At 40.3% G+C, this 26,813-nt stretch overlaps 4 protein-coding genes across 4 annotated transcripts in view; 2 read left to right on the top strand and 2 right to left on the bottom strand.

Annotated features, from left to right (window-relative positions):
* LOC104950081 (uncharacterized) overlaps positions 1–1,895 on the bottom strand; it is an 8,824-nt gene extending 6,929 nt beyond the window's left edge. Inside the window, exons 1-2 of the mRNA XM_010776534.1 lie at positions 1,671–1,895; positions 31–180 (exon numbers count right to left, since the gene is read on the bottom strand). Of these exons, the coding sequence (XP_010774836.1) occupies positions 31–180; positions 1,671–1,895 (375 nt within the window). The remainder of the gene's footprint in view (positions 1–30; positions 181–1,670) is intronic.
* A 6,186-nt stretch (positions 1,896–8,081) lies between these two features.
* Positions 8,082–13,715, top strand: riox1 (ribosomal oxygenase 1). The gene is made up of 15 exons (XM_010776521.1): positions 8,082–8,227; positions 8,413–8,559; positions 8,704–8,852; positions 9,031–9,130; positions 9,738–9,851; positions 10,463–10,569; positions 10,651–10,758; positions 11,036–11,070; positions 11,385–11,563; positions 12,132–12,236; positions 12,345–12,486; positions 12,627–12,747; positions 12,888–12,987; positions 13,065–13,151; positions 13,323–13,715. Exons 1-15 carry the CDS (start codon positions 8,141–8,143, stop codon positions 13,380–13,382), a joined length of 1,641 nt encoding a protein of 546 aa, XP_010774823.1. The 5' UTR covers positions 8,082–8,140; the 3' UTR covers positions 13,383–13,715.
* Positions 13,590–15,099, bottom strand: ndufb1 (NADH:ubiquinone oxidoreductase subunit B1). Its single transcript, XM_010776522.1, has 3 exons — positions 14,997–15,099; positions 13,966–14,110; positions 13,590–13,768 (listed from the first exon to the last, which is right to left on the bottom strand). The coding sequence occupies exons 2-3, from the start codon at positions 14,103–14,105 to the stop codon at positions 13,732–13,734; spliced, it is 177 nt and encodes a 58-aa protein (XP_010774824.1). The 5' UTR covers positions 14,106–14,110; positions 14,997–15,099; the 3' UTR covers positions 13,590–13,731.
* Positions 15,100–15,183: 84 nt separating this feature from the next.
* cpsf2 (cleavage and polyadenylation specific factor 2) lies at positions 15,184–26,600 on the top strand. The gene is given in 14 exon segments (XM_010776523.1): positions 15,184–15,427; positions 15,817–15,983; positions 16,067–16,226; positions 16,317–16,422; positions 16,517–16,646; positions 16,738–16,853; positions 17,314–17,501; positions 18,603–18,893; positions 19,029–19,129; positions 19,879–20,082; positions 20,189–20,546; positions 22,984–23,298; positions 24,273–24,407; positions 25,842–26,600. Coding segments are annotated over 13 exon segments (2,346 nt in total). The 5' UTR covers positions 15,184–15,427; positions 15,817–15,834; the 3' UTR covers positions 25,935–26,600.
* The last annotated feature ends 213 nt before the right edge of the window (positions 26,601–26,813 follow it).

Here is a 26,813-nt window from a genome sequence, read left to right as displayed (position 1 = left end):
GTGTGTGTGTGTGTGTGTGTGTGTGTGTACCTGTTGGTGCTTCTCAAACTCCAGTTTAATGGGGGACTTGATGCAGTTGCAGGTGTCTTGGTAGGTCTGTTTGAGGGCCAGGTCCATCAGGTGTTTGTGGTACGCCCCGGCTAAGTTTCCACATGTGAAGATTATCACGTTGGCTAAGATCTGCCACATACACCACATACACACAAAGAGTAAGGCATTAAAGTAATGTCAGGAGTTGACGCATGTTCCAGGTATGCAGTTATTTTCTCATAACATTGTCTGGCTTCTTCCACTACTACTATTACATCGTAAAAACAGAGCCAGAGCACACACTTAGAACAAGCTTTTTCCACCACTATGTCAACCTCAAGCTATTTAAAATGTGACCGTGCATATCAATAGGTCTTCCTCAGCGCTGTATCCAAGGGCAATTACCGTAACGTTTCCTGAACATGTTTTATTGTTAGTGTGCTTTTCCACTGGGTGTGTGTGTGTGTGTGTGTGTGTGTGTGTGTGTGTGTGTGTGTGTGTGTGTGTGTGTGTGTGTGTGTGTGTGTGTGAGAGAGAGGGAAGTAAAGAGAGAATATCAAGAGTTGACTGTTATCAGCCTGTGTGTACTTTGAAGGTTGATTAGAAAGAGTCAGGGACTGTGTGTGTGTGTGTGTGTGTGTGTGTGTGTGTGTGTGTGTGTGTGTGTGTGTCAGCTTCATTTGATGCAAACAAATCAGTTCTTTTTTGTCCTATGTACCTCAAGTGTTATCTGTATCTTAATGTAAATGTAGATTTTATGCTTAAGGGTCTGTGATGTTGGTGTGTCACACAGGTTCTCAAGGGTCCATATCTGATTTGTATTCAAGGTCAGACATCCTCAAAAATTATTATGCCCCATTATGCTTTTTGGGGGGTTTCGATTTCCTAGAGTGTGTTAGGTTTTTTCTGCATGTAAATGGTCTGCAAAGGCTAAAATGACTGTGTTTCCTCCAGAGGGAGTTTCTCTCCCACACACTCCCCCCGCCTGAAACGCCTCCATTGCACTACTTTGTTTATTTCCGTAACATAGATCACGACTTAACATTGGCCCATCTATTGGCTGGCCGTCCAAAAACATTGTACGTGATAGGCTAAGGTGCAGGGCATCTCGAAGCGGTCTACCAATCATGCCAGCTAACCAATCAGAGCAGACTGGGCTCTGGTTTCAGACAGAGGGTGAAAAGAGCTGCTGCAGCACAGGCAGTATGAGAAAAATAAAGAGCTTTTTGAACATTAAAGCATGGACACATGTCACAGTAGAGGCACAAAGTACAAATAGGAACCTGAAAATTAGCTTAATAATCCACTTTAAATGTATGTTTCTTTGCAAATCAAACTGACTTGGACAACATTAACTATGTCTTTCCACTCCTTTTTAAAAACACAGTTTTCCTCATACATTTTTTTGCAAGACCTAACTTACATTTTTTTGCAATTTGTTGAAGTCACGTCTCTTGTGATTTGGCCAGACGACACCCACCCACACAGTGTCTGACTTCCGACCCATTCTCTATCTCCGATTTAGAAGCTGATTTACCACTGAGCCAATTGACTTGTGATCCAAAAGCGCTTTGAGTGGTCGTAAAGCGCTATATAAAGGCAGACTATTTACCTTTTGCATAAACAATTATCTGTGTTACCTGCCACACGAGAGGCTCCAGATCTGGGGCGGTGGAGGCCAGGCAGACGCTGAGGGTGACGGTGTGAGAGAAGCAAGTGATGGCGCTTGCGATAATGGCTCCTCTCATGGAGAAGGGCAGCATGGTGTAGACAACGAACACGATGAACAGGAAGAAGGACACCTGGAAACAGGAAGATGTCGATAGGGGATTAAACAAAGAACGGATCCGTGCAAAGCTCTTCATGTTGTGAACAATCTTCTGATAACTTTTCTTTATTTGTGTCTCTCAGCCTATAAATATGAGTGAACAAAGACCACTAAATAATTCAGCTACAGCTTGAGAGAAATGTCATCATCATCATTCTCCAGCTTTGACAACCACTGTCTGATTTTCAGAACCAAAACTGCACACGACATGCTTTCCCTGAAATAATGTGGGGCATAGTCATATCTGTAAAAAAGGTATCAATCAGGAACATGACTGCAATTGAATCCCTTCTGCTTTTGCCCAATTGGATTCCTTTGTTTACTTCTATAAGATAGTGACATCACTACCACTCGTGCTTCTATTGGCTAGTGCTACAACACATTGTACGTGATGGGGGCGGGAAATCTCTGAGCTCTTGACCAATCCCAACAGAACCAGCCAGCTAACCAATCAGAGCAGACTGGGCTCTGGTTTCAGACAGAGGGTGAAAAGAGGTGATGCAGCACAGGCAGTATGAGAAAAATAAAGAGCTTTTTGAACATTAAAGCATGGATACATGTCACAGTAGAGAGAGAAAATACAAATATGAACCTGAACATTAGCATTATTTGGGCTTGAATATATACAACAACATTTATTTATTTTCATATGAGAATGAAAATGAGACTTTACTTCTACAAGTTTTTGGTATTTCAGGTTTCCATCAAAGCCTCTTACTCTGACCTTACATCGGCCCGGACTTTGGATTTGGATGTGTGTGTGTGTGTGTGTGTGTGTGTGTGTGTGTGTGTGTGTGTGTGTGTGTGTGTTGTGCACAATGTTTAGAAGCGTGTTTCCCACTCTGTTGCTCATTGATACCTCGTGCCTTTGTCCCTGCCCACTTCCCAAGCCGTCAGTGCTCCACTTCCTGTTATGGTGGCAAGCCGCGCAAACAGGTCACAGTTTCAGCTGGGACTCCAGATGAACTTTGACCTTCCTCTCTGTCTGTTTACTTCCTGTGTCTTTCAGGTTCAGAGAGTCGCTCAGCAGACAGGATTCTTCTTTGAGCGAATCATAAAGTGATCTCGCTGCGACATGGACCCCAATGTGTCACTCACTACTCTATTATCAATGGTGCCTAAATGCACAAACAAAGGGGAATATTGTTATTAATAAAATGGCAATCAACATTAATATTCATACAAACAGTCTGAGGCCTAAGTCCATCTGATTTTGAAAAAAAAGGTTATCTATACACAGTACCAGCACCATGGACAGGGATTTTTTATACTACTTGCAACATATCTATTAGTATATTTCGACAAACATACACTAATTTAAACCCAGGTTTTTAACCACTAAAATCTGGAAAACGATTCACGAAAACAGTTCACACAAAGAGTAAACAGATTTAACATAGTAAAATGTTTTATACCAGCTCTTAGCTTGTGATGTGTGCAGATGCAATTGATTAGAGTGATTGTATTGGGTTGCAACTGTGCCCACAGGCTTCAGATAACCGAGCTTTTGACATATTGTCTATTATTGATGTAATTTTGTCTTGATCAAAGTCCTTTGTCTCCTTTGATCAAGCGGGAAGAGCTCTTCACAGTCTTTATGTTATCAAACATAATTCAAAGTGACAGGTTACTTGGTGAAGCCTTGTGAGGAGGAGAGTATTACTCCTTCCACTGACCAGTTTTATGATTCCTCAGAAAAAGACCTCGACAGAGAGTGTTTTGGGCGGGATTTTTGTTGCTAAGGGGACTCAAAGGGAAGGATGCTGACGTCGGAGGTAGAGAGTCATGTATATTTATCTTTGCCATAACCTTGAACTCAACACTAACCCTGAACTCCCAGCACTGACAAAAATACGACAACAGAGGGCAGTTGGAGTGTGTGACGTGCAGTAAGTGCGGGTTGCGGTGGGAATTGAGGGTGGCTTTCCAATCTCAGGTGCGTCACATGCTTCTTTCTGCCAGGCAGCCAGACACAATCTCCCCTGCAGCCCAGCCTGAATCCTAATACCTCCTCAAACACCTCGAGAAGGGATCTGCAGCAGTCATCTCACTTCAGCTCCTTCGATTACTTTTCTTTTCTTTTTTTAACTCTCTGTTCCAGGAGCTCAGCCCTCCTCTGTCTCACACGCACAGATATGCATGCTTCAATTCCCACATCAAGAATGCCTGCTCACTTCTTGCTCCGTCTTTCCTCTCGTCAAACTTTATAACTCCTCCCCCTTCAGTGAGGAGAACTGAGAACGGGTCACACCACCAGTAGTGTAAAGTAACTAAGTATATTTACTCAAGTAGTGGACTTAAGTACAATTTTGAGGGACTTATAGTATTTCCATTTTATGCTACTTAGAACTTCTACTCCACTACATTTATTTACCTTTAGTTACTTTGCAAATTTGGTTTAATGATGTGAAATATAATCAACACTTAAATAAGACTTTAATTACACCTTTCATTTTAGTATGTAAAGTCATTAAAATAGGTTCTACCTTAACACATTAATGCATCAATAATTATAATCCAAACACATAATTTATATTATTCTGAAATGGGCCAATTTGCATAAGAACTTTGCTTTTGGTACTTTAAGTATATTTTGATGCTTATACTTTTCTACTCTTACTTGAGTAACATTTTGAAAGCAAGACATTTACTTATAACAGAGTATTCCTACATTCTGGAACTACTTTGACTTAAAGGTGGGGTAGGTAACTTTGAAGAAACCAGCTCGAGTGCGCTAGAATTTGAAAATACACAGCCGGAAAAAATCTGCCACTTCCTTACAGAGCCCCAACTCCAACACACACAAACACGCACATGACCAATGAGGGCACGAGATAAGTTTGTGCACAGATGGAAGGCTGACAGGCAGGTAGGCCATCCAATCGCCCGGCTGAAATGATTGGTCGTGCTTTTTACAGTACTACGGCTTCCACAGATTAAATGTTTGTATGGATTTTTTGTCAAAGCACTTAAGATATTCATTGCTATCGGGATGTTAAGAGCATTCCATGGAATATAACAAAAAGTGTATCTCGAGCCGGTTTCTCAAACTTACCTACCCCACCTTTAACTCAATGATCAATATAAAATCCATACAATCATGTGTAAGCCTCTGTTGTTTACAGATAGGCTACTGTTTTTGGTTCACAGTATACAAAGCTTAAAATAACTTACAGCGGTTTTTATCTCTGTGCTGAAAATAAAAATCACAGAGAGAAGAATGCCTCCAATAAACACACCCATCTCTTGCCAACATTAGCATCTGCTGTGATGCGTTCAAAGGCAGCTGACCTACAAAAACTACAATATACTGCACACTTCTGTCTAAAGTTACTGCTGCCCAGTCCTCAACAACTCACACGGTCACTCACATAAGAGAAACATGAAACATATAGGTAATTATATAACTTAAAGTGGATTAATAATGTTTTTGAATTGAGGAAAGAACATGAACTCCAGACAGAGATGTGAAATCTGACTCTGTATCTGTAGTTCTCTCTACACAGAGGGGACTATTTAGTGTTTCAGAATACCCTGCAATCCCCTTTTGCTCTGCATCATCAAATTCAGAACACGGCATATGTTTGTGCTCAGCAGCTTTGGTTTCTCACCAAGACTTTGAAATGATAACATATAATGCAACAACGACATTTGACTCACATATTGCAAAAACATCAACTTTGAAGTTTGATTTGATAAAAGCATTCTCCTGTCAAGTGAAAATGCACAAAGGAATGCTTTGATGATGCATACAGCCACAGATAAACTGGCAAAATAACTCTGGGACAACAACTCTTTATTGGCAGCTATTAAATAATTAATTGTTCTTGCCTCCACATGCTAGGCCTGGCCTTCATGTTGGCTACTGGGGATACTTTCCACCAAACTACAAGAGGCTGGCTCATCCAATTAAACTCATACTTTCTGGGCAGTGCTAAGCTCCTCTGTCTGATCATTCATTGGCTAATTAACATAATGCACACCATGCAACATCTGCATTCAGTTCCCAGTTAATCAGGAACACCTAACTAAAGCTAATACAGCCCTGCAGTGAATCCTACCTTCATCAAGGTTGTAATAGTCAGATTTTGGATGTTTCTAATAGTCTATCCTTACTTATATCGATGGGAAGGTGACAGAGTGTAACAACAATGTGAGTTTAGTTTTATAGTGAAACAATGCTGTATAATAAAGCAAAACATAGTCAAGCCAGCAACAATATCTTGTGTTTTTTTCATCTATTAACATTTTTGAATCTTGAATAAATGAGAACAGATAATGCTACATTGCTTAATGACAAATGTACAACATGACTTTCAAAGTTGTAAGTCCCTAAACATAATACGAACAAAAAGCAAACCGTACTTCCGTTTCCAAATGTGTAGTTTTAGAATTGAATCGACAGTAACAGAAGCAGCCATTATAGTTTTCTTGCAATAATGTATACGACACTCAACAGCGGGATGAGGAACACATCGTTGTAGAAAAGCATCTCGACTCCACCACAAGCTCATTATGGCATTAATAATTTGCACTGTTTTGCATAAGCCAGTATGTGTGCTTGCCTTTAACACGTCGACAATAAAAGGTTTTATAATGAAGTTACTCGTGACATTTTGGTCATACTTAAAGATCGGCACATTTCTGGAGTTGTGGGTTTGATCATTTAAGGAGGAATAGATGCCCAAGATTTTTTTTGCAGGTGATTTGCAGACTACTTAGCCTCCATCGCAACGTAGCCCCTCTACACCGGCTTGGTTGACGTGTGCCTGAGCCGAGATCAAAGCAACACAGCCTCACGACTTCCAGCGGCTACAGAGAACAACCCAACTGCCCCAAAGTCTTTAGAAAAACACCAATATGTGTCCTTTGCACCAGGTTTTAATCACGCATCTTAAACACAACGAGGAGAAGTAGACACACGGTATCAAATGTGCACAGGGGGCTTTGCAGGGGAAAGACACAAGGGGCCATATGTCTCATCTGGCCAATTAGCTAGCCTGCTAGCCAGCAACGGTAACAACAAAATGCATTGGCTATGAACTACACTGGCGCAACAACGTTAGCTTCAGTAGCTACTCACCACAGCAGAAGAGTCCAAATTGTCCAAATAACTGAGTCAAGGCCGCCCGGTGGCTTTGTCAAAACCTAAATAACTCGTTGTGTTTAATTTTCCAAGACTACAGTCACCGGACAAGCCTGCGGTGTTGCTGCGTTTTCAGCTCGCTCCGCTCACAGCACCATTAAAAGCTGCATTGTTGGAGCGACGGCTGGACAAACAGCGCCGACAGTGCGCTGCAAAGCATTGTGGGAAATGGCGTTCGTTGTCGGTGTCGTTCAAACATGGAAATATTGGGGAAATGCTCCACCCAGTGTTCAGTGTGGGTACTTACTTGTTCTCAATTTAAAATAGAAGATTATATAACATTTAATTTTTAAAATACTACATTGGTTATTTATCTTATTGGCTCATTGTTATTTTCTTATTCTATTTTTACATTTCATGTTGTTTATCATCAAATGCAGTCATTGGTAAATCTTAATCCTAATATGTGTTTTGGTTTAATGATCCATCTTCCTCTTGAAAAATACCATACGACTATTTGTTCTTGTGTTTTAGTAATGTAGTCTTACATGTTACAGGGTGCTTAACAAAATATGAAACCATACTAAAAAGGGGACATTATAGGACAAAAATAAATTCAAATAAAAATGTATATAAAATTACTTAATTTACAAAATGATTAAACATACATCTACATACATTTATTTCCCCCCGGGCGCTGTACAATAGATGCCCACTGCTCCTAGTACTAGACTCCTGGTACTAGGATGGGTTAAATGCAGAGGCCAAATTTCAGTGTGTGTGCTGTGTGCTCTGCATGTGTGACCATTAAAAGACGGTTTCCTCCCTCAATTATATTCTACATGTAAAATAACATCAGCAAAAATCTGGTAAAAACATAAAATAAATTCCAGTTTGCCAATTCTTTAACAAAATATATACATTTCGTATGTTTCACTTAAATCCTGCATGCCCCACATTGTTCTTGTGTTTTTTTTTTACGTTTTGTCTTTTCGACTGTTATGTATTTGTTTCACTTGTTGGGAAAATTCAATAAATAAAATACCTTTATTTCATAAAGCCCTCTTTGCTCTTCCTGTCCTGAGGGGCTGTACGTGTAGTTCCCCTCTAGGTGGCAGCAGAGAGTCCGTTGGCGCACAAATCGCCACAGAAGAAGACTCTCCATAGTCGCACGGTGATGACACATCATCAGGAAAATGGAGAAAAAACACATGTCAGCTTTTGAATTGTACAAAACGTTGCCACCAGATTTGCCTCCTACTGCCACGAAGTCTCCCCTGCAGGTAGATATTATTTAACAAATGATATTGAGAACATTTCTGCCTGTTGCTGTAAACTGTGATAGACTCAGCGGCTGGAGGAGGGCAGTGTGAAACTAGCACATCCTCCTGATAGCTAGTTAGCTGTTCAACCAGGTTATCTGCTAACTATCTCACCTGTGTGTATGCTATGTTATATTACGTTTTAGGTGGCAAATAAGAAGAAAAGGAAAAAGGAGAATGGGGCCAGTAAGGTCAGCCTTAAAGCTCAAATAAAGCCTGAAAGGAAGCCTGAAAGGAAGAAAATGCGAAAGAAGTCTGCACAAAGAGAGGAGAGCCTTAAGGAAATTACAGAAGTAAGTTCTCCAAAGTACAAAGATAGATGCTATTGGGTGCTATTGTGTCATCCATGAAAATATGTTTGACTAGTATTATGTATTTGTATTTTTTTTTACCATACTGTTCAGTTATGTTCCATTGTGTTTATGCTTGTATTGCAGGATAAGGAGTGTGTAAATGGACATGGTGAGGCTGGAGAGGCTCTGGATGCTCTGCTGGCCGATCTGGCAAAAGTGAACAACAGCAAGGAGAGAGCGAGCAAGCTGTTCCAGTGGCTCATCAACCCCATTCCTGTCAAGTCCTTCTTCAGGTACACATGAGCATTTTCACAGTGTTTATTAACTAACATACATTTTGAAAAACACGTTACATTTTCTGGGCCGCAGTAAAGCAACATTGTGGTTAAAGAAAGCATTGAATTTGGTTAATAATTCAAGTGCCATATTTTTTGGACCATTCACCGGCTAATCTTTTTCCTGTCTCTAAAGAGAAACATGGGAGAAGAAACCCATTCTTGTTCAACGAAAGAATCCAGATTACTACAAGGGACTATTCTCCACAGCCGAGTTTGATCGCATATTAAGACAGGTAAGGGTTTCAAACGTCACCTCATCCATCCTTACTTTATCCTTAATTCCCCTATCTTTGTTGGTACATTTGTTGCTTATGCTATCATCAAGAAACATATTTTACACACTACATCAGTTATTATCAATGTATTATTCTGGGTATTAAGGAATAATAATTAAATAATAAAAAGTACTTCCCTTTATTTAATGTGAGGACATTTCCTTTTTTTGAAAACACAAAAATAGTGTTTATTAGGAGACTGCATAACAGGTTATTTAGTTAAATCCTGTCTTTGTTTAATGGTTAACATTTATTTAGCATATTGGATCTTTTGAATCTGTAACTGCAGGGACTTATAATAATCAAAGGAAGTTTGATGAGGTTTGCTTTTAATTTTTTTAAATGTATATAGAGAGAGAAACTTAATGAGAAGTAAATATTCATTCATTTGTATCTTTATTTGTTCTTTTTATTTTTATTTCTAGTGACAAAATACCCTGATATGTTATTTTGCCTGTTTGCATATTTATATTTATATCGTTGATATCATTAAAAAAAGAGCAACGACCAAGTGTGAAAATAAATCTGTGACACTAGACTACATGTCTGCATTTTTCAATTAAAGGATGAAGTTCAGTATGGAGTGAACCTCGATGTCACGAGCTACACGAATGGCAAGAGGGAGACGCACAATCCTCCGGGGAGAGCTCTGCCCTTCACTGTGTGGGACTTCTATGAGGTAAGGCCACAGTGATGCAGGCAGCAGATTTACATACACTGATTATTACCAAGCACCCCTGCGATTGAGCTTTTTTAAACTCATTATAATTGGATCCTTTGACAGCATGTTATCTGCCCCAGTTTTCTCTCTATGGGGATCATTACGGCCCGCCCACACAGCGGCGTGCGTTGAAGCTTGCCGGCGGGCGTGTCTGAAACTCGACCAACAACCAATCACATGAATCTCCCGCCCCTGACACACAAGCAGCGGTTTGATTGGTTAGAGCTTGTACTGGCATATGATTCGATTTTGCTGACGCTTCTGCCGAGGCTTCAAAAGTTGAACATTGCTCAACTCTTGTAGCGAGCCACGCCAGCAAAGCTCCGCTTGGCTTCCCACAATGCAGTTCGGCGAAAAGTGAATGGTGAAGCTTTCAACGCACACCGCTGTGTGGACGGGCCGTTACAGTTTCCTCTCTCTTTGAGATATTCCAGAACCACTTTCATTAAAAAGCAGTTAGAAGCATGTTTTTGTATTCAGCAATATATTCATTTTTTATTTTTCTGTGCTGCAAGCAAGAAGTCATTTTGTGCTTATAAAGTGAAATGTACCATATCTCCATCTCCCAGAGTGGCTGCTCCCTCCGCTTGCTGAATCCTCAGGCTTTCTCCTCCGCCGTGTGGAACGTGCTCTCCACCCTCCAAGAGCAGTTTGGCAGCATGGCAGGAGCCAACGTGTGAGTATTTGGCAAAGTTATTATTCTGGAAGCATTTAGGACTCCTTCAGAATCTATAATGCATTTGTTCCCTTTGACCAGTTACCTGACGCCACCTGGAACACAAGGCTTCGCTCCACATTACGACGACATTGAGGCGTTTGTGGTTCAGCTGGAGGGGAAGAAGCATTGGAGAGTGTACAGCCCCAGGTGAGATACAGCAAGGAACCTTTGAAAGAACAGCAGCGAGTTCATTTCACACTTTATTTGGCTACATTAACAATGCAGAAACTGGTAGATAATTGTAACGGTTTGAGATTGAACATCTAGTTTTATTTAGTTTTAGTTCATTTAGTTTTTATCATTTGAATTAGAATTTTTTTTATGCTCTACATTTACCATAATACAATCATGACACACTTAACCAGATTGAGTAATTGAGGGATGATGACCTCAATGTACGTTTTTTTCTGGGTTGTTTTTGTAGGTCAGAAGATGAAGTCTTACCCGTGCTCTCAAGTAGTAAGTAGAACAATATTTTCATTTATTTACTAAGACATTCAAATAACTTTTAGTTCTAAGGATTAATTAATTATTATTTTCCTTATTTTCTAAATGTTGTATTGTTATTTATCATTGTCTGTCTGCCATATTTATTGTTGTCTTGTAAAGTCCTTTGTAGCTTTGTTTATGGCTATATAAACCCCTGTTGTTGTTATTATTATCTATAGAGAAAGGCATTTGGCTCAATTTGGTCGGAAACAATGTTTGGGGATAATTATTTACTGTTGCACAAATCTTAAAAATTATGTTAATCCTTTGAGTTTCCTCTTTAGCAAACTTCAATCAGACAAACATCGGGAAGCCCATCCTGGAAGTGGTGCTAGAGGCCGGGGACCTTCTTTACTTTCCCCGGGGATTCATCCACCAGGGTGACTGCCTGCCAGATGCTCACTCGCTCCACATCACCGTCTCCTCTTTCCAGAAGAACAGCTGGGGGGATCTGCTGCACAAGGTGATACTTTCTGGTCAATGCCCTAATCACAAACCTACATAGTGAACAGAAGGCAGCTTCAGTTGGCATGTTCATTTATAACGCAGTACAGGATTAGCTAAGAGACGGTACATGTGGACATGTTTTTTTTTTTTTAAATATGTATTTCTTTGTATAATGTATACAGTATTTACGAATAGCATTTTCCTTGATACTTGGAGGTGGAAATGGAATTCAACCGACAGCTACTTTTGTGAGAGCTTTCACATTTGCTGATCTAGACACATTTATATTTTCTTAGAAGAAACATTTGAGCAATGAATAATTTGTGTGCAGCTAGATCAACATATTTGTTTCGGAATGCAAAACAAGTGGAGCTGTTTTAGCACACGTGGTGTAACAAACCCTGACAATCAAATAGGAGAAAGATAGTTCTAATCAGTTCTGGTGTATAATGTTTCTGAATTGATTCTGGATACAAGCGTTGCAGTAGGTTAACAGTGCATTTAACCACTTTAATTAAAAAAAAAAACAATATGTATTTTTTCATTTACCAAAGTTCTTTCCACTTTAAACTGCCCTCTTTCAGGTTGTCCCTGCAGCACTGGAAATAGCGATGGAGGAGGATGTGGAGTTCAGACAGGGCTTACCTCTGGATTACCTGACATACATGGGAGTACAGAACTCTGACAAAGTAATTCATCAGTCATTGTCTCATTTATTTATCACAGTCCCCATCCTTGTCTTTTTTACCAATTACCCCTCAATGACGCTCCTCCTCCTCCTCCTCGTGTGTGTTTAGGACGACCCCCGCAGGACAAAGTTCTTCTCGCGAGTTGAGCACCTGATGAAGAAGCTAACGACTTACGCCCCGGTCGATGCTGCCGTGGATCAGAAAGCCAGAGCCTTCCTGCATGACTGCCTTCCTCCCATGCTCACACCGGGTAAATGTGGCCATAAACTCACTTTACTTAATTGCGAAGGAAATTGCACTATTGCATTTAAGTGTTATTGATTTTTAAACTATACAGAACAGCTTGAGATAAACACTTCTATTTTAACCCTTTCACACCATCTCTCACAGAGGAATTGGCCACCAGTGTACTGGGAGCATCTGCGAGGTGGGAGCATGGGCAGGTTATGGATGTAGGTGCAAAAATCACTGCCAAGACACGAGTCAGAGTTCTCCGTGGTGGATGTGCCAGGTAATGAAACATTTTGACGAGTCTAACGGCACGTTCACACGCCTGCCTTCGTATGTTGTCAGAAACACCTGATTCAGTAATCCATTAGAGCAGGAATGTAAAATAAGACAATCTTAAAATGTAACTTTCTGTCTTCACAGATTATGCAGTGACGGAGAAGCTGTCCATCTTTACTATACAACAGAAAACTCCAGAGTTTACCACAAAGAGCAGCTCAAGAGTTTTGAAATAAAAGTAGAGGTAAGTTCATAAATGTTTTGCATGTTGTGTCCTTGTGCCGGGGCCACTGCCTCATTTTGTTTTTGCCTTTCTTTCAGCACACCGACGCCATTGAGTTTCTGATCCATTCCTATCCCAAATTTGTGACAGTAGGGAGTTTCCCTTGTGATTCTGCTGAAGACAGGGTATGTTGTGTTAAGTGCATATTATTTGCTGATTTTGGGCCTGTTATCAATTTTCTTTTGTAAATGTGCATGTTCTTATTTAAACATCCTGATTTACAGCAATATTCTAAATAATAATCTTTTGTTAAATAAGCAGTTTTCGTGATTCTTTGTTTTTCATTTCCCCCCCAGATCACTTTGGCTGAGCTGCTTTTTGACAGGGGGATTATCCACACTGCAGATGCTCTGTAGTGGCCACGGATTCTTCAGTCATGCATGAAAAGATTGTCTCTGTTCAAAATACTGCAAAAACACTTCTTGTTCCATGTCGTCTTCATTGGTTCAACTGGAACGTTCAAGCTAAACAAACCATTTATTAATTTACTCTGTTCAGCATCAAATAAACTTATAAGAAAGAATCTCATGTGTCATCTAACCAAAGCAACAACCAGTACAAAATGATTTTCATGACAAACGTCAAGTTTATTATCGGTTGATACAACTCATATTAAAGATTATTGGGAGATCCGACTCAAAAACAGATGACATCTTAAATATGCGGATTTGAGGGACGGTCACACAACATGACAGGGAGGGTGGTCTACTTCCAGGTCACCTCCTCACCAGGCTTCAGCTCCCTAAAGACACCAGAAGTAAAACAAGTTGTGTAAACTTCATATAAACATACATGCTTTCTTTCATCACTAAGCATTCCTCCATCTTACTCTTTACACATAGCATTACGTTTAAACTGGAGGGAAATGCATATTATATAGAAAAAGCATCAACATAAAAGAAAGTGCTCTGATAAATGTGGAGGAAATGTTTTTCTTACCTGCCGAACAAAAGGCTTTTGTTCCTGAACGCTGTCAGCTTCGTGTCCTGCAGTCTGTCAAGGTACCATCCGAAAACAAAGCCCATAGGCACCAGGATGTTTACCCAATGCTCACGGGCTAGAGATACAAAGTTGACCATGGTTTCTTCAGAAATAAGCAAAAGACAGACATAATGTAATGTTAATTATGTGGGACTGATGAAATACTCTGATTTAAAACAGGTTGGCTAACATTTACAGTAATAGAGTGACTTATCCTTTCAAAAAATAAGTTCACCAAAATACTTAATACTGACAGAATCATAGAAAACGTAAAATCTTGTAATTGCCTTAGCTTCTCTGTGGTGCAGATATGGGCAAAACAGGTGCTACAATCTGACCTGCAGCCCTACACAGAAGACTGGCACAGGACTACACTTTTGTCTTGAAGAAATTGCATCTTTATCTGAGGGCCTTCACAAAACTAGTCTGATTCTGTGTCACAAATAGAGCAGCATGAACATATTACTAAGGGGGAATTTATAAGCTTACACAAAGCCAACTACATTAAGCCGTGACCGATTACATATTTTCAAATCTTTGTTTTTCAGATTTAAGGTGACCTTACTTGTGCTGACAAACAAAACAAAAGGGGGATCGTTTTTGAAAATGACATTGTTGCTAATGTTTGTCTGAGCTGATTGGTTTGTAGGTGAGGGTGATCTCTAAATTCAATAAATTAAATCTCTAGTTAACTTATATGAAACAACAGGTAGAGTAAATAATCTCAAACCACATGTGATGTACTTCTTAATTTAATATATGCATTATAGCAACCCACAAAATAGTTTAACTGCACACTAAAACAACTCACTGCACCACAGCCACCAGCTTACTAATCAGCTAGCTAGCTGGCATTATACATATGTGTCAGGTTTTCGTTGAGAATGTTATTTCAGTTAAATTATTTTGTGTTTACAACAGTTAACATATCAGATTATAATAAAACCAAAAAAGAAAGAGACACGATGTAGGAATATGCAGGATATTACCTTGTGTTGACGCTCGTCGTGGCCTTCAGCTCTTCTCTCACCAGGCAGAGGACATTGGACTCTTCCAACTGTGCAAAGGCGACAGTGCTACATGAGCAACATAAATAAAATGTATTACAGTGATCACCCTGGCTGTGGATTGTAATATCAATTTTCACTCATGAATTGGAAAATGTAAAGCAAATCTATTGAATTGTCTTGATAACATGAACAAACGTTTTATTTTCTTATACTTTTAATTTTGTTCTAACACCGCCCTACTTGGTACGGTCCTTTGCCCTTTCACACATGATGCAGCGGCAAAGATGTCTGCTAATCAAGTGTGTACTGAAAACGCTAGCCAAAATGTCTTAATGTTACAATTATAGAACATTTTCTTATTTTTTTTTCTATTTGAACGGGAGAAATTTCGCATTTCCTCGTATTAAGTGGTACGTTGCACCTTTCTCCGTCGAGCCAAGCCACTTACATCCACACGTTTAGTGTAGCTAGCATGCTAAAAAGACATACATCGCAGGGTACTTTGTTATCGGTGTTGCTAACTAGCTGTAGCTGGCAATCTAAATTGTGTTTACTTTTAAATTGACTCACTGCTTGATGAGCCAGCCGCATATTTGATAGACCTTACTTATGCAGCATAACACTATTGCATCGTATAGGTTCATTTATACTTGTTACGGTTTTTTTTCCCAAAGATTTAAATGAATGAGTTCTCAGTCGTAAACAAAGTAATAGAGCCATAGTAGTTGAGATTTAACTGCATTGTTTATTTGGGTGGTTGTTTTGTGTTAATCATTGATCATCTATATTGTACTTTCAGAGAGACAACTAAAGAAATATGACGTCCATTATTAAGCTGACAGCAGTGTCAGGGGTGCAGGAGGAGTCTGCCCTGTGTTATCTGCTGCAGGTGGATGAGTTCCGCTTCCTCCTGGACTGTGGCTGGGATGAGACTTTCTCAATGGACATTATCGATGCTATGAAACGGTATGGTATCCCTCTTTTTATTAGATCAGTTTCCTCCTTGTTCTGCTAATTTGACATTTATGTGATGTCCATTTTCCCTTCAGATATGTTCATCAGGTTGATGCCGTGCTCCTCTCCCACCCTGACCCCCTACACCTGGGAGCCCTGCCATACGCTGTGGGGAAACTAGGTCTAAACTGCACTATATATGCCACAATCCCTGTCTACAAGATGGGTCAGATGTTCATGTATGATCAGTTTCAGGTAAGAAAGGGATGTCATGCATGTTAAATAATGTATTAAGAGAGCTTCTTTGCATGACTAACATTTATGTTTATTCATATCTCCACTTAGTCTCGAAACAACAGTGAAGATTTCACACTGTTCACCCTGGATGATGTGGACTGTGCTTTTGATAAAATCCAGCAGCTGAAATACTCTCAGATTGTCAATCTGAAAGGTGAGTTAGTTGCAGACCCTTACTAGTCAGGATCCACCCCTGTTTATGTATCAACGATAACCATATTTTGTATATCTTTATTTTTACCCAATAGGAAAAGGGCACGGTCTTTCCATCACTCCTCTTCCAGCTGGTCACATGATCGGAGGGACTATTTGGAAAATAGTGAAGGATGGAGAGGAGGAGATTATTTATGCTGTTGACTTCAACCACAAGAGAGAAATGTGAGTACACACCAAACAATGAGAAATGGAAAATTCGTTTCTAGATTGGCTATTAGTTCTTAACCTTTATAACTCTGTTTCTATATTCTAGTCACCTGAACGGCTGCGTGTTGGACAGCATAAGTCGTCCTTCTTTGCTTATCACAGACTCCTTCAATGCTAGATATGTACAGCCGCGTCGCAAACAGAGAGATGAGCTGCTTCTTAGTAAGTGATCTTTACGTGCCTCTATAGTAGAAATGTATAATTGAACCCTTCGCCCTACAAACATATCTGAAAAAAGGATTATAGACTAAATAATTTACCAAATTATAACCTGTAGTTAAATTATTAATCTCATCTGAAAATAACTAAAGTTAATGTTTTTTTTAGAAAACTATTTTTATATTGTGTTTATAAGTCTGTGTCCTACAATAATTACAATCCCCCCCCCCACTGAGAGTGTGTGATACTAAATGAGAAACAATGGACAGTCTCAATAATTACTTCACGCAGAAACAGTCAAATTAAGACTGTAGGAACAGATTCTTTTGAACAAGGATTACACTTTTGTTTTACCCTGTGTTCCTTTTGTGTTTTTATCATCCCCTCCTCCAGTTCTGTAAAATAACTTTTTGAAAAAATTAGTTTATCTTCAAAAATAATCTACAATTGTTTTTACTCACAGCCAATGTAATGGAGACTCTTCGCGGTGACGGTAATGTCCTGATCGCCGTGGATACAGCGGGCCGTGTGTTGGAGCTGGCTCAGCTGCTGGACCAGATTTGGAGAACAAAGGATGCCGGGCTGGGAGCCTACCCTCTCGCTCTGCTCAACAACGTCAGCTATAATGTGGTGGAGTTCTCCAAGTCCCAGGTACCACTGGTTTTCACACTTGATACAGTTTCATCCCACCGGCCACAAGACTGTTAAACACCGGAACTTTTGAAAGAACATCCATAACATTCATCTGTTTGCAACTTATATATATCAATATTCCAATTACCTGTATATAGACTATTCTGCACTATTCCTATTATATTCTATTTTATTATCTGTTTTATTGTGTTGCACTGTTGGAGGAGCCTAATGCTGCGTTCACACCGGACGCGATTCGATTTTTGGGGGCGGCGCGATCACATGTAAAGTCAATGCAGAGACGCAGACAGACGCGAATTCGCTCCGACGGCGTGAATGAAGCGGTGGACGTGGTTCGAATCACGCGATTGGAGAGGGCCGCGTCAAATGCGAGAGTTCAATTTTTTCAACTCGAGCGTCAAATTCACGTGGCGCGTTCTCGCGAAAGCCAATCAGCGATGGGATTCCCTCTGACGTCCTGCTGTTGATCGGTTGTAAAGATGGAAGAGATGATCGTTGTGGCTGTGAGTGGGTTCCCGGAGATTTACGATACAATGTCGTAGCCTATATCGACCGGGACCGCAACAAAAAGGAGCTGGCTTGGAGGAGAATAAGAACCCGGACACGGCGCTTGTTGCTACGTTTGTAGGACTTCCACAGAAGGTACAAAGCAGCAATAGTTGTTATATCCTCCATGGTCAAGGACAGAAATAACCAAAACGATCTTGCATGGAAGTGTAAACAACCTCAACTGCCCGTCAACGGCGCGACGCGTCAAAGGTATGTCTGTTTTGAATGACGCGATAAAACAAACTGCAAGCCGCGGTGAAAACTGCAAGCCGCGTTGAAACTGCAAGCCGCGTTGAAACTGCAAGCCGCGGTGAAACTGCAAGCCGCGGTGAAACTTGAGCGATTGGCCGGTGTGAACGCAGCATTACTTTCATTGTCATAACAACACTGTTGCTAACACTGTTGCTATGTACAAATTACAATTAAGCCTTGAATCTTGAATCTTGAGATGATATCATACTCTTCTTCTCCTGCCTTGTTAATTAACCATCAACATTCTTAAGATTCAGAATCACTTTATATAATAACATTAATGTGTTCTTCCTGTAGGTGGAGTGGATGAGTGACAAACTCATGAGGTGTTTTGAAGACAAGAGAAACAACCCCTTCCAGTTCCGTCACCTGACGCTGTGCCACAGTCTGGCAGACCTGGCCCGGGTGCCCAGCCCTAAGGTGGTGCTTTGCAGCCAGCCTGACCTCGAGGCCGGCTTCTCCAGAGAACTCTTCATCCAGTGGTGCCAAGACGCCAAAAACTCTGTCATCCTGACCTACCGCACCACACCTGGAACCCTGGCCCGCTACCTCATCGACAACCCCGGAGAGAAGATGCTGGATCTGGAGGTGAGAGCGGCAGTCACGATGATAACTCACTGTGTTTATCTCTGATTGCAGCCCCATGGGGAAGAGCCTGTCTGTCACATTCAGACTCATAACTCTTTACTCCATGTCCATGCTTCATTCTTCTCATCATCACAGGTGAGGAAAAGAGTGAAGCTCGAAGGCAAGGAACTGGAAGAATTCCTCGAAAAAGACAAAGTCAAGAAAGAAGCAGCTAAAAAACTTGAACAAGCTAAAGAGTAAGTCGAAACAGGAATGTTGTATGCATACTATTTTATTCTCTTTTAACAGCTTAAAAGGAAAATATGTAAAAAGCCAATAGATATGCAAATAGTGCTCTGGCTTGAACATTTAAAACAGGCTATTTAAATGGTAATCTTAAAATGGAAGATGACACTTGACAACATGTATACTCCAGGGTTCTAAAAAAAGTGGAAAAGTCATGGTAATTCAAAATGCTAATTCCAGGCCCTGGAAAAGTTATGGAAAACAATATTTTTCCCAAAGTCATGGAAATGTAATTAAAGTTGCATCAAATATAATTTATATTTTAGCTAATCGCCGAAACAGTAATATTATAATGATAATAAATACTGTGTCGTATTAAAATGGCATTTAACTGACGAGCTGTTTTGCTGGTGAGAGATTTTAGTTGCTTTAGCATGTAGAAGCTAGTAAGCCTACTATTTGATTTGTTTTAGATCGGCACAACATGTTTCATATGCAGACCTTATTTTCCTGTTCCATGTTAAAAAAAGAGTAATTGTTTTGGTCATGGAAAATTAGGTAAAGGTCATTGAAAATCATTGGTGAAAGGGTGTACGAACCCTGATACTCAGCAACTGTAGAAAAATGTGTTTTAAAATTGATGGCAAAAACAAGGAGAACACACACACACACTTTTAGGGAAGTTGCTGTTTGATCCCATCCGTATTATCGGAAAACTGCATATGTACACAGTTAATGTTTATTCTAATGCACTTTGCAGGGTGGATGTAGACTCGAGTGAAGAGAGTGATATGGACGACGATCTGGATCAGCCCGTTGTGTTGAAAACGAAACATCACGACCTGATGATGAAGAGCGAGGGCAGCCGCAAAGGCAGCTTCTTCAAACAAGCCAAAAAGTCTTATCCGATGTTCCCCACACACGAGGAAAGAATCAAATGGGACGAGTATGGGGAGATTATCAGGTACTGCAACAGTGATACACATGGACATCAGATCACAGGAATATGGACTAAGAATGTAAAGACTATTTGATGCTTTTGTTAATAAGCCAGAGTTGTTTTTTCACAGGCTAGAAGATTTTCTGGTTCCTGAGCTGCAAGCCACAGAGGAGGAGAAAAACAAACTGGATTCGGGGATGACCAACGGAGACGAGCCCATGGACCAAGATCTCTCTATTGTTCCCACCAAATGTGTCTCCAGCATAGAAAATCTCGAAATTAGGTCAGTGATTCCTTAAAGGGGCCCGAACATGCACCTTTTCCTGGTNCATCTTGTCTCAACTTGTCTTCATCTTGTCTCAATCTTGTCTCACTTCTCATCTTGTCTCATCTTGTCTTCATCTTGTCTCATCTTGTCTCACTTGTCTCATCTTGTCTTCATCTTGTCTCATCTTGTCTTCATCTTGTCTCAATCTTGTCTCAATCTTGTCTCATCTTGTCTTCATCTTGTCTTCATCTTTTCTCATCTTGTCTTCATCTTGTCTCATCTTGTCTCCATCTTGTCTCACTTGTCTCATCTTGTCTCAACTTGTCTCATCTTGTCTCATCTTGTCTCATCTTGTCTCACTTATCTTGTCTCATCTTGTCTCATCTTGTCTCATCTTGTCTTCATCTTGTCTCATCTCATCTTGTCTCATCTAGTCTTCATCTTGTCTCATCTTGTCTCATCTCATCTTGTCTCATCTCATCTTGTCTCATCTTGTCTCATCTTGTCTTCATCTTGTCTTGTCTCATCTCATCTTGTCTCATTGTGTCTCACTTGTCTCATCTTGTCTCATCTCATCTTGTCTCATCTTGTCTCATTGTGTCTCATCTTGTCTTCATCTTGTCTCATCTTGTCTCATCTCATCTTGTCTTCATCTTGTCTCCATCTTGTCTTGTCTCATCTTGTCTCATCTCATCTTGTCTCATTGTGTCTCATCTTGTCTCGTCTCATCTCATCTTGTCTCATTGTGTCTCATCTCATCTTGTCTCATCTTGTCTCGTCTCATCTTGTGTCATCTTGTCTCATCTTGTCTCATCTCATCTTGTCTCATCTTGTCTCGTCTCATCTTGTGTCATCTTGTCTCATCTTGTCTCATCTCATCTTGTCTTCATCTTGTCTCATCTTGTCTCAATCTTGTCTCATCTTGTCTCATCTTGTCTCATCTTGTCTCATCTTGTCTTCATCTTGTCTCATCTTGTCTCATCTCATCTTGTCTCATCTTGTCTTCTCTCTCATCTTGTCTTCATCTTGTCTCATCTCATCTTGTCTTCATCTTGTCTCATCTTGTCTCCATCTTGTCTCATCTTGTCTTCATCTTGTCTTCATCTTGTCTCGTCTCATCTTGTCTCATCTTGTCTCATCTCATCTTGTCTCATTGTGTCTCATCTTGTCTCGTCTCATCTTGTCTCATCTCATCTTGTCTCATCTTGTCTCATCTTGTCTCATCTCATCTTGTCTCATCTTGTCTCATTGTGTCTCACTTGTCTCATCTTGTCTCAATCTTGTTTCATCTTGTCTTCATCTTGTCTTCATCTTGTCTCATCTTGTCTCAATCTTGTCTCATCTTGTCTCATCTTGTCTTCATCTTGTCTCATCTTGTCTCATCTCATCTTGTCTCGTCTTGTCTCATCTTGTCTCATCTCATCTTGTCTCATTGTGTCTCACTTGTCTTCATCTTGTCTCATCTTGTCTCATCTTGTCTCATCTCATCTCACTTGTCTCATCTTGTCTCATCTTGTCTTCATCTTGTCTCATCTCATCTTGTCTCATCTTGTCTCATCTCATCTCATCTTGTCTCATCTTGTCTCAATCTTGTCTCATCTCACTTGTCTCATCTTGTCTCATCTTGTCTCATCTCATCTCACTTGTCTCATCTTGTCTCATCTTGTCTCATCTTGTCTCATCTTGTCTTCATCTTGTCTCATTGTGTCTCATCTTGTCTCATCTTGTCTTCATCTTGTCTCATCTTGTCTTCATCTTGTCTCATCTTGTCTCATTGTGTCTCATCTTGTCTCATTGTGTCTCATCTTGTCTCAATCTTGTCTCAATCTTGTCTCAATATTGTCTCCCTTGTCTCAATCTTGTCTCATCTTGTCTTCATCTTGTCTCAATCTTGTCTTCATCTTGTCTCAATCTTGTCTCATCTTGTCTTCATCTTGTCTCCATCTTGTCTCATCTTGTCTTCATCTTGTCTCATCTTGTCTTCATCTTGTCTCATCTTGTCTCATCTTGTCTCATCTTGTCTCATCTTGTCTTCATCTTGTCTCATCTTGTCTCATCTTGTCTTCATCTTGTCTCACTTGTCTCATCTTGTCTCATCTTGTCTCATCTTGTCTCATCTTGTCTCATCTTGTCTTCATCTTGTCTCATCTTGTCTTCATCTTGTCTCATCTTGTCTCATCTTGTCTCACTTGTCTCATCTTGTCTTCATCTTGTCTTCATCTTGTCTCATCTTGTCTCATCTTGTCTCACTTGTCTCATCTTGTCTCATCTTGTCTCAATCTTGTCTCATCTTGTCTCATCTTGTCTCATCTTGTCTCATCTTGTCTCATCTTGTCTCATCTTGTCTTCATCTTGTCTTCATCTTGTCTCATCTTGTCTCACTTGTCTCATCTTGTCTCATCTTGTCTCATCTTGTCTCATCTTGTCTCATCTTGTCTCATCTTGTCTCATCTTGTCTCATCTTGTCTCACTTGTCTCATCTTGTCTCACTTGTCTCATCTTGTCTCATCTTGTCTCATCTTGTCTCATCTTGTCTCACTTGTCTCATCTTGTCTCAATCTTGTCTCATCTTGTCTCATCTTGTCTCATCTTGTCTCAATCTTGTCTCATCTTGTCTCAACTTGTCTCACTTGTCTCATCTCGTTGTCACGGTACAGGTTCGATTGAAAGACTCCCTGGTGAGCTCGCTGCAGTTCTGCAAGGCCAAGGACACGGAGCTGGCGTGGATCGATGGCGTGCTGGACATGCGCGTGGTGAAGGTGGACACAGGTGTGATGCTGGAGGAGGGAGTGAAGGAGGAGACGGAGGAAGGCGAGATGCCCATGGAGGTCGCTCCTGAACTGGATATCGACCAAAACGCGACGGCGGTGGCCGCCCAGCGCGCCATGAAGAGTCTGTTCGGAGAGGACGAGAAGGAGGTGTCCGAGGAGAGCGACGTCATCCCCACGCTGGAGCCGCTGCCTTCCAATGAGGTAAGGCGGGAACACGAGCAAATGTGTTGCAATGATCTGTCATTATTTCTGATTAGGAATTTAGGGGTTTTGGAAAAGTGTCATTTATTATTATAAGTATTTGGGTTTCCACTGAAGTGTTAACAATTCGAAAAGTTTTAACAAAGACAAGATGCAATATTTAGCAAGATCAGTGGCACCTCATTTTGATAAGCAGATTTACATGAATACATGTTTCAATTATCCTTTCGGGGTTCTAGGATTTTCAGTTTACATTTGAACCCAATTCACTCACAAGCAAGCTATTCGTGAGGCTTTGAGTAAAAACAATTAGTATCTAGTTTTGCATGGTCCCATTAATTCAATCTTTATGTATATATTTATATATTTTTTCCAATTACTTTCATGACATGAACTGAAAGATCTTGAACATTTGGATGGAAAAAACACCTACTCAATCTCCCTGATTTAAAAAAAAGAAAAAAGAAAACCAGAATCTATAAATATGCAAATATAGAGATTTTCATTTCAAAAAAGCTGACCACAAGCTGTCTCCCACTGAATAGTCCACTCTCCGTAATTGCTGTCTCAAATCATCACCCGAAGATGTTAAACTGAGATTTAAGTGTGAGATCAGATAAATGTTCTCACTTTGACGAAAATCCAAAATGTGATTTAAGCAACAGTGACCAAAACGGCTAACTTACTTTATAGTCTTTGCATTAATGTGAATTACTGATGGCTATAAAATAGCACAAGCAGCAGATGACTTCTAGGTGTCCTGCAGCTAGTGGACGCAAACCATTAGTCCTAAAACGGCATGTTGTCTGGCCACAGGAAAAAAGACAGTTTTCTCAAGGTGAGTGGTACAGATCACCGTGAGCCTGATTGAGAAGGCGTTGGAACACCATTCCACCAGTGTGTGTCCACAAGGTTGTATAAGCACTTGAGACAGGCCTCAGTGTGATTGGCGCTCTCTTCCGCTCTCCCTGCAGATGCCAGGCCATCAGTCGGTGTTCATCAACGAGCCTCGCCTGTCAGACTTCAAGCAGGTCCTGCTGAGAGAGGGCATCCAGGCCGAGTTCGTGGGAGGAGTGCTGGTCTGCAACAACATGGTGGCCGTCCGCAGGGTGAGTTGTCCGTCCCACCGGCTCAGAGTGTGCTGTCCGTCAGGTCGCTGCAACACGAGTCCCCGCTAACAACGTACAGCGAGCAGCGCAGAACACATAGGACACAGGCTTGTTTTACGCCTACACACTGAAAATTCAAGATTCAAGGCTTTTATTCTCATTCATACATAGTGTTGTATGTCGATGAAAATCTTAGGTCCCAGGCTCCTCCAACAGAGCAACACAATAAAACAGATCACAATTGTGCAAGTGAATACAATAAAATAGAATAGAAGTAGAGCCATAGGAGTCTATATACGTGATACATAATTTGTAAGACAGGTGAATGTTATGGATGTTCTTAGTGTAGGTTGAGTTTTATTCCAAATGTATTCATATTTATAAGTCCATGTGCAAGGAAGGTGCATAGTTAATATATAGCCACCGTTTTAATGAAATTAGAAGCAGGTAGAATTTAAGGACCAATTAAAATTAAGTATCCAATTAATTTAAAGAATTTTAACAATTATTTTGCAAAAAATCCCTTCCCATGTCTTGTCTGTCACCCTCCTGACACTTCTATTGTATGTATATCATTTATTAATGCAACAAATATCTAATTTATCTTGAGATATATGAGGTATTTATTTCCCTAAATATTGTTGACGGAGCCGTCAGAAGTACCGATGCATAGCCAGAAATTGTCCACATTAGACATGCTAATATTGTTGCTAATAATAACCAGAGGAAGCAGAAGTTGTAAACTGTAGTTACAGTAGATTAAGGCTGATCAGTATTTAACAACATAGTCATATAATATAACATTACAAATAATCAATTTGGCCCCTGGGGTTAATAGTGTCTTAGTTCTGTGTTAGGCTGGTTGTTGATGGTTTATAGGCTAAGGTGTATTTACTTGTGCATTCTACAATAAAATACCAGTGCTTAATAAAAAAAGGAACATTAAACACAAAGGGAAGTTAATACAGCCCGCCTAAATAGGATTTCCTTCTTCTTTTTTTTATACCCGGTGGCATAACAAAACATCTCGGCTCAGAAGAAATGCACATAAAAATAATCACAGGCAGAACTTAACAACTAAAGGAAAAGTAAGAGGGAGCCAGGGTACCACCAGCAAAATGCATAATTGACAAGAACTTAAAAATAACCCCAGAACTCGCAACCCAGAAAACGAGATCAAAGCGAGCTGAGGCTTTTAACGGAGTGTGTCCTCGTGTGTGTGTTTTTTTAAACGGGAAATCTTGAAGTGGAACGCTTCGTTACACATTTAAGTCTGTGAACAGTGTGTGGGAATGATTTGGAAGCGTATTTATTTCAGAGGTCAGCATTTTTCTTTTTAGAGGGCAGGGCTTGTAGCTGATATGTTAAAATGTGGAGCCATGTTGTTCGAAATGTTAATGAATGAACCCGTGTGACCTGTGCATCTTTGTCCAGACGGAGGCCGGGCGCATCGGGCTGGAAGGATGCCTGTGTGACGACTACTATAAGATCCGGGAGCTGCTGTATCAGCAGTACGCCGTGGTATAGCAGCAGCAGAGAGGAGGAGAGAGGAAGAGGAGGAAGTGGAGGAAGAGGAGGAGACGCAGCAGAAGAGCAAACCACGGCAGTACAGAGACAATCCTTTACGAGGACTTTACCCAGAGGAGCAGAGTGTACCACACTCCCTCTGCCTTATGGGCGGCTCCAGCTGTTTCACTGCAAACCCTGTTGTATATTTTCCCTTTTTATAATTTTTCTTTTTTCTAGATAATGTTTCTTCTTTTTTTTTTATTGTTAGTTTACCTCTTTGAATTGAGACAGATGCTGTCCATGGACTGACCTCTTTGTAATCAACTCCTCCCTCTGTACAGTCCTGATGCACTGGATGGGAAAATGGTGTTTCCCCCTATCCTGTTGTCATTAAAAACAGATTTTTTTTTTCAAATACGCGTCCCAGATTTCCGCATTTGGGGTACTGAACCCTCTTAACTACTTTTAATACTTTCTGAGTAAAGTGGGGCCGCAGCATCAAGAATCTAAATGTGGCTTCACGTTGTGTGCACAATTCTTAAGCTTTGTAAAAAAATGACTCTCTCACACATTCACCGCTCCATATACTGTTTAATAGATGTGTTAGTTTGCCTCATACTGAGCATTGACAGGTGTTTTGTCATCTCAATTTTCCCACTTATCAGTAAAATTGTTATCATGCCATTTACAATACTTTCTTTTTTCCTTTGGTTCAATTGATGTGGATATATTTACACTAGAATTGGACATCAAGGTAAATGACAGAGGACTTCAAGTTAAATGACAGAAGAGATATATATATAAACCTATTCCCTATACTAAAATATAATTTCAATTCCCATACAAACACTGAATATTTTCTAAATGCAGCGCTTGTGTTTTCACGTTGGTGAAGAT

This window comes from Notothenia coriiceps, unplaced genomic scaffold (assembly GCF_000735185.1).
Source record: "Notothenia coriiceps isolate Sejong01 unplaced genomic scaffold, NC01 NC01_scaffold00017070, whole genome shotgun sequence".
Classification (NCBI taxonomy): Eukaryota; Metazoa; Chordata; class Actinopteri; order Perciformes; family Nototheniidae; genus Notothenia; species Notothenia coriiceps.
The sequence above is the reverse complement of the archived record's forward strand: the minus strand, read 5'-3'. Positions and strand labels throughout refer to the sequence as shown.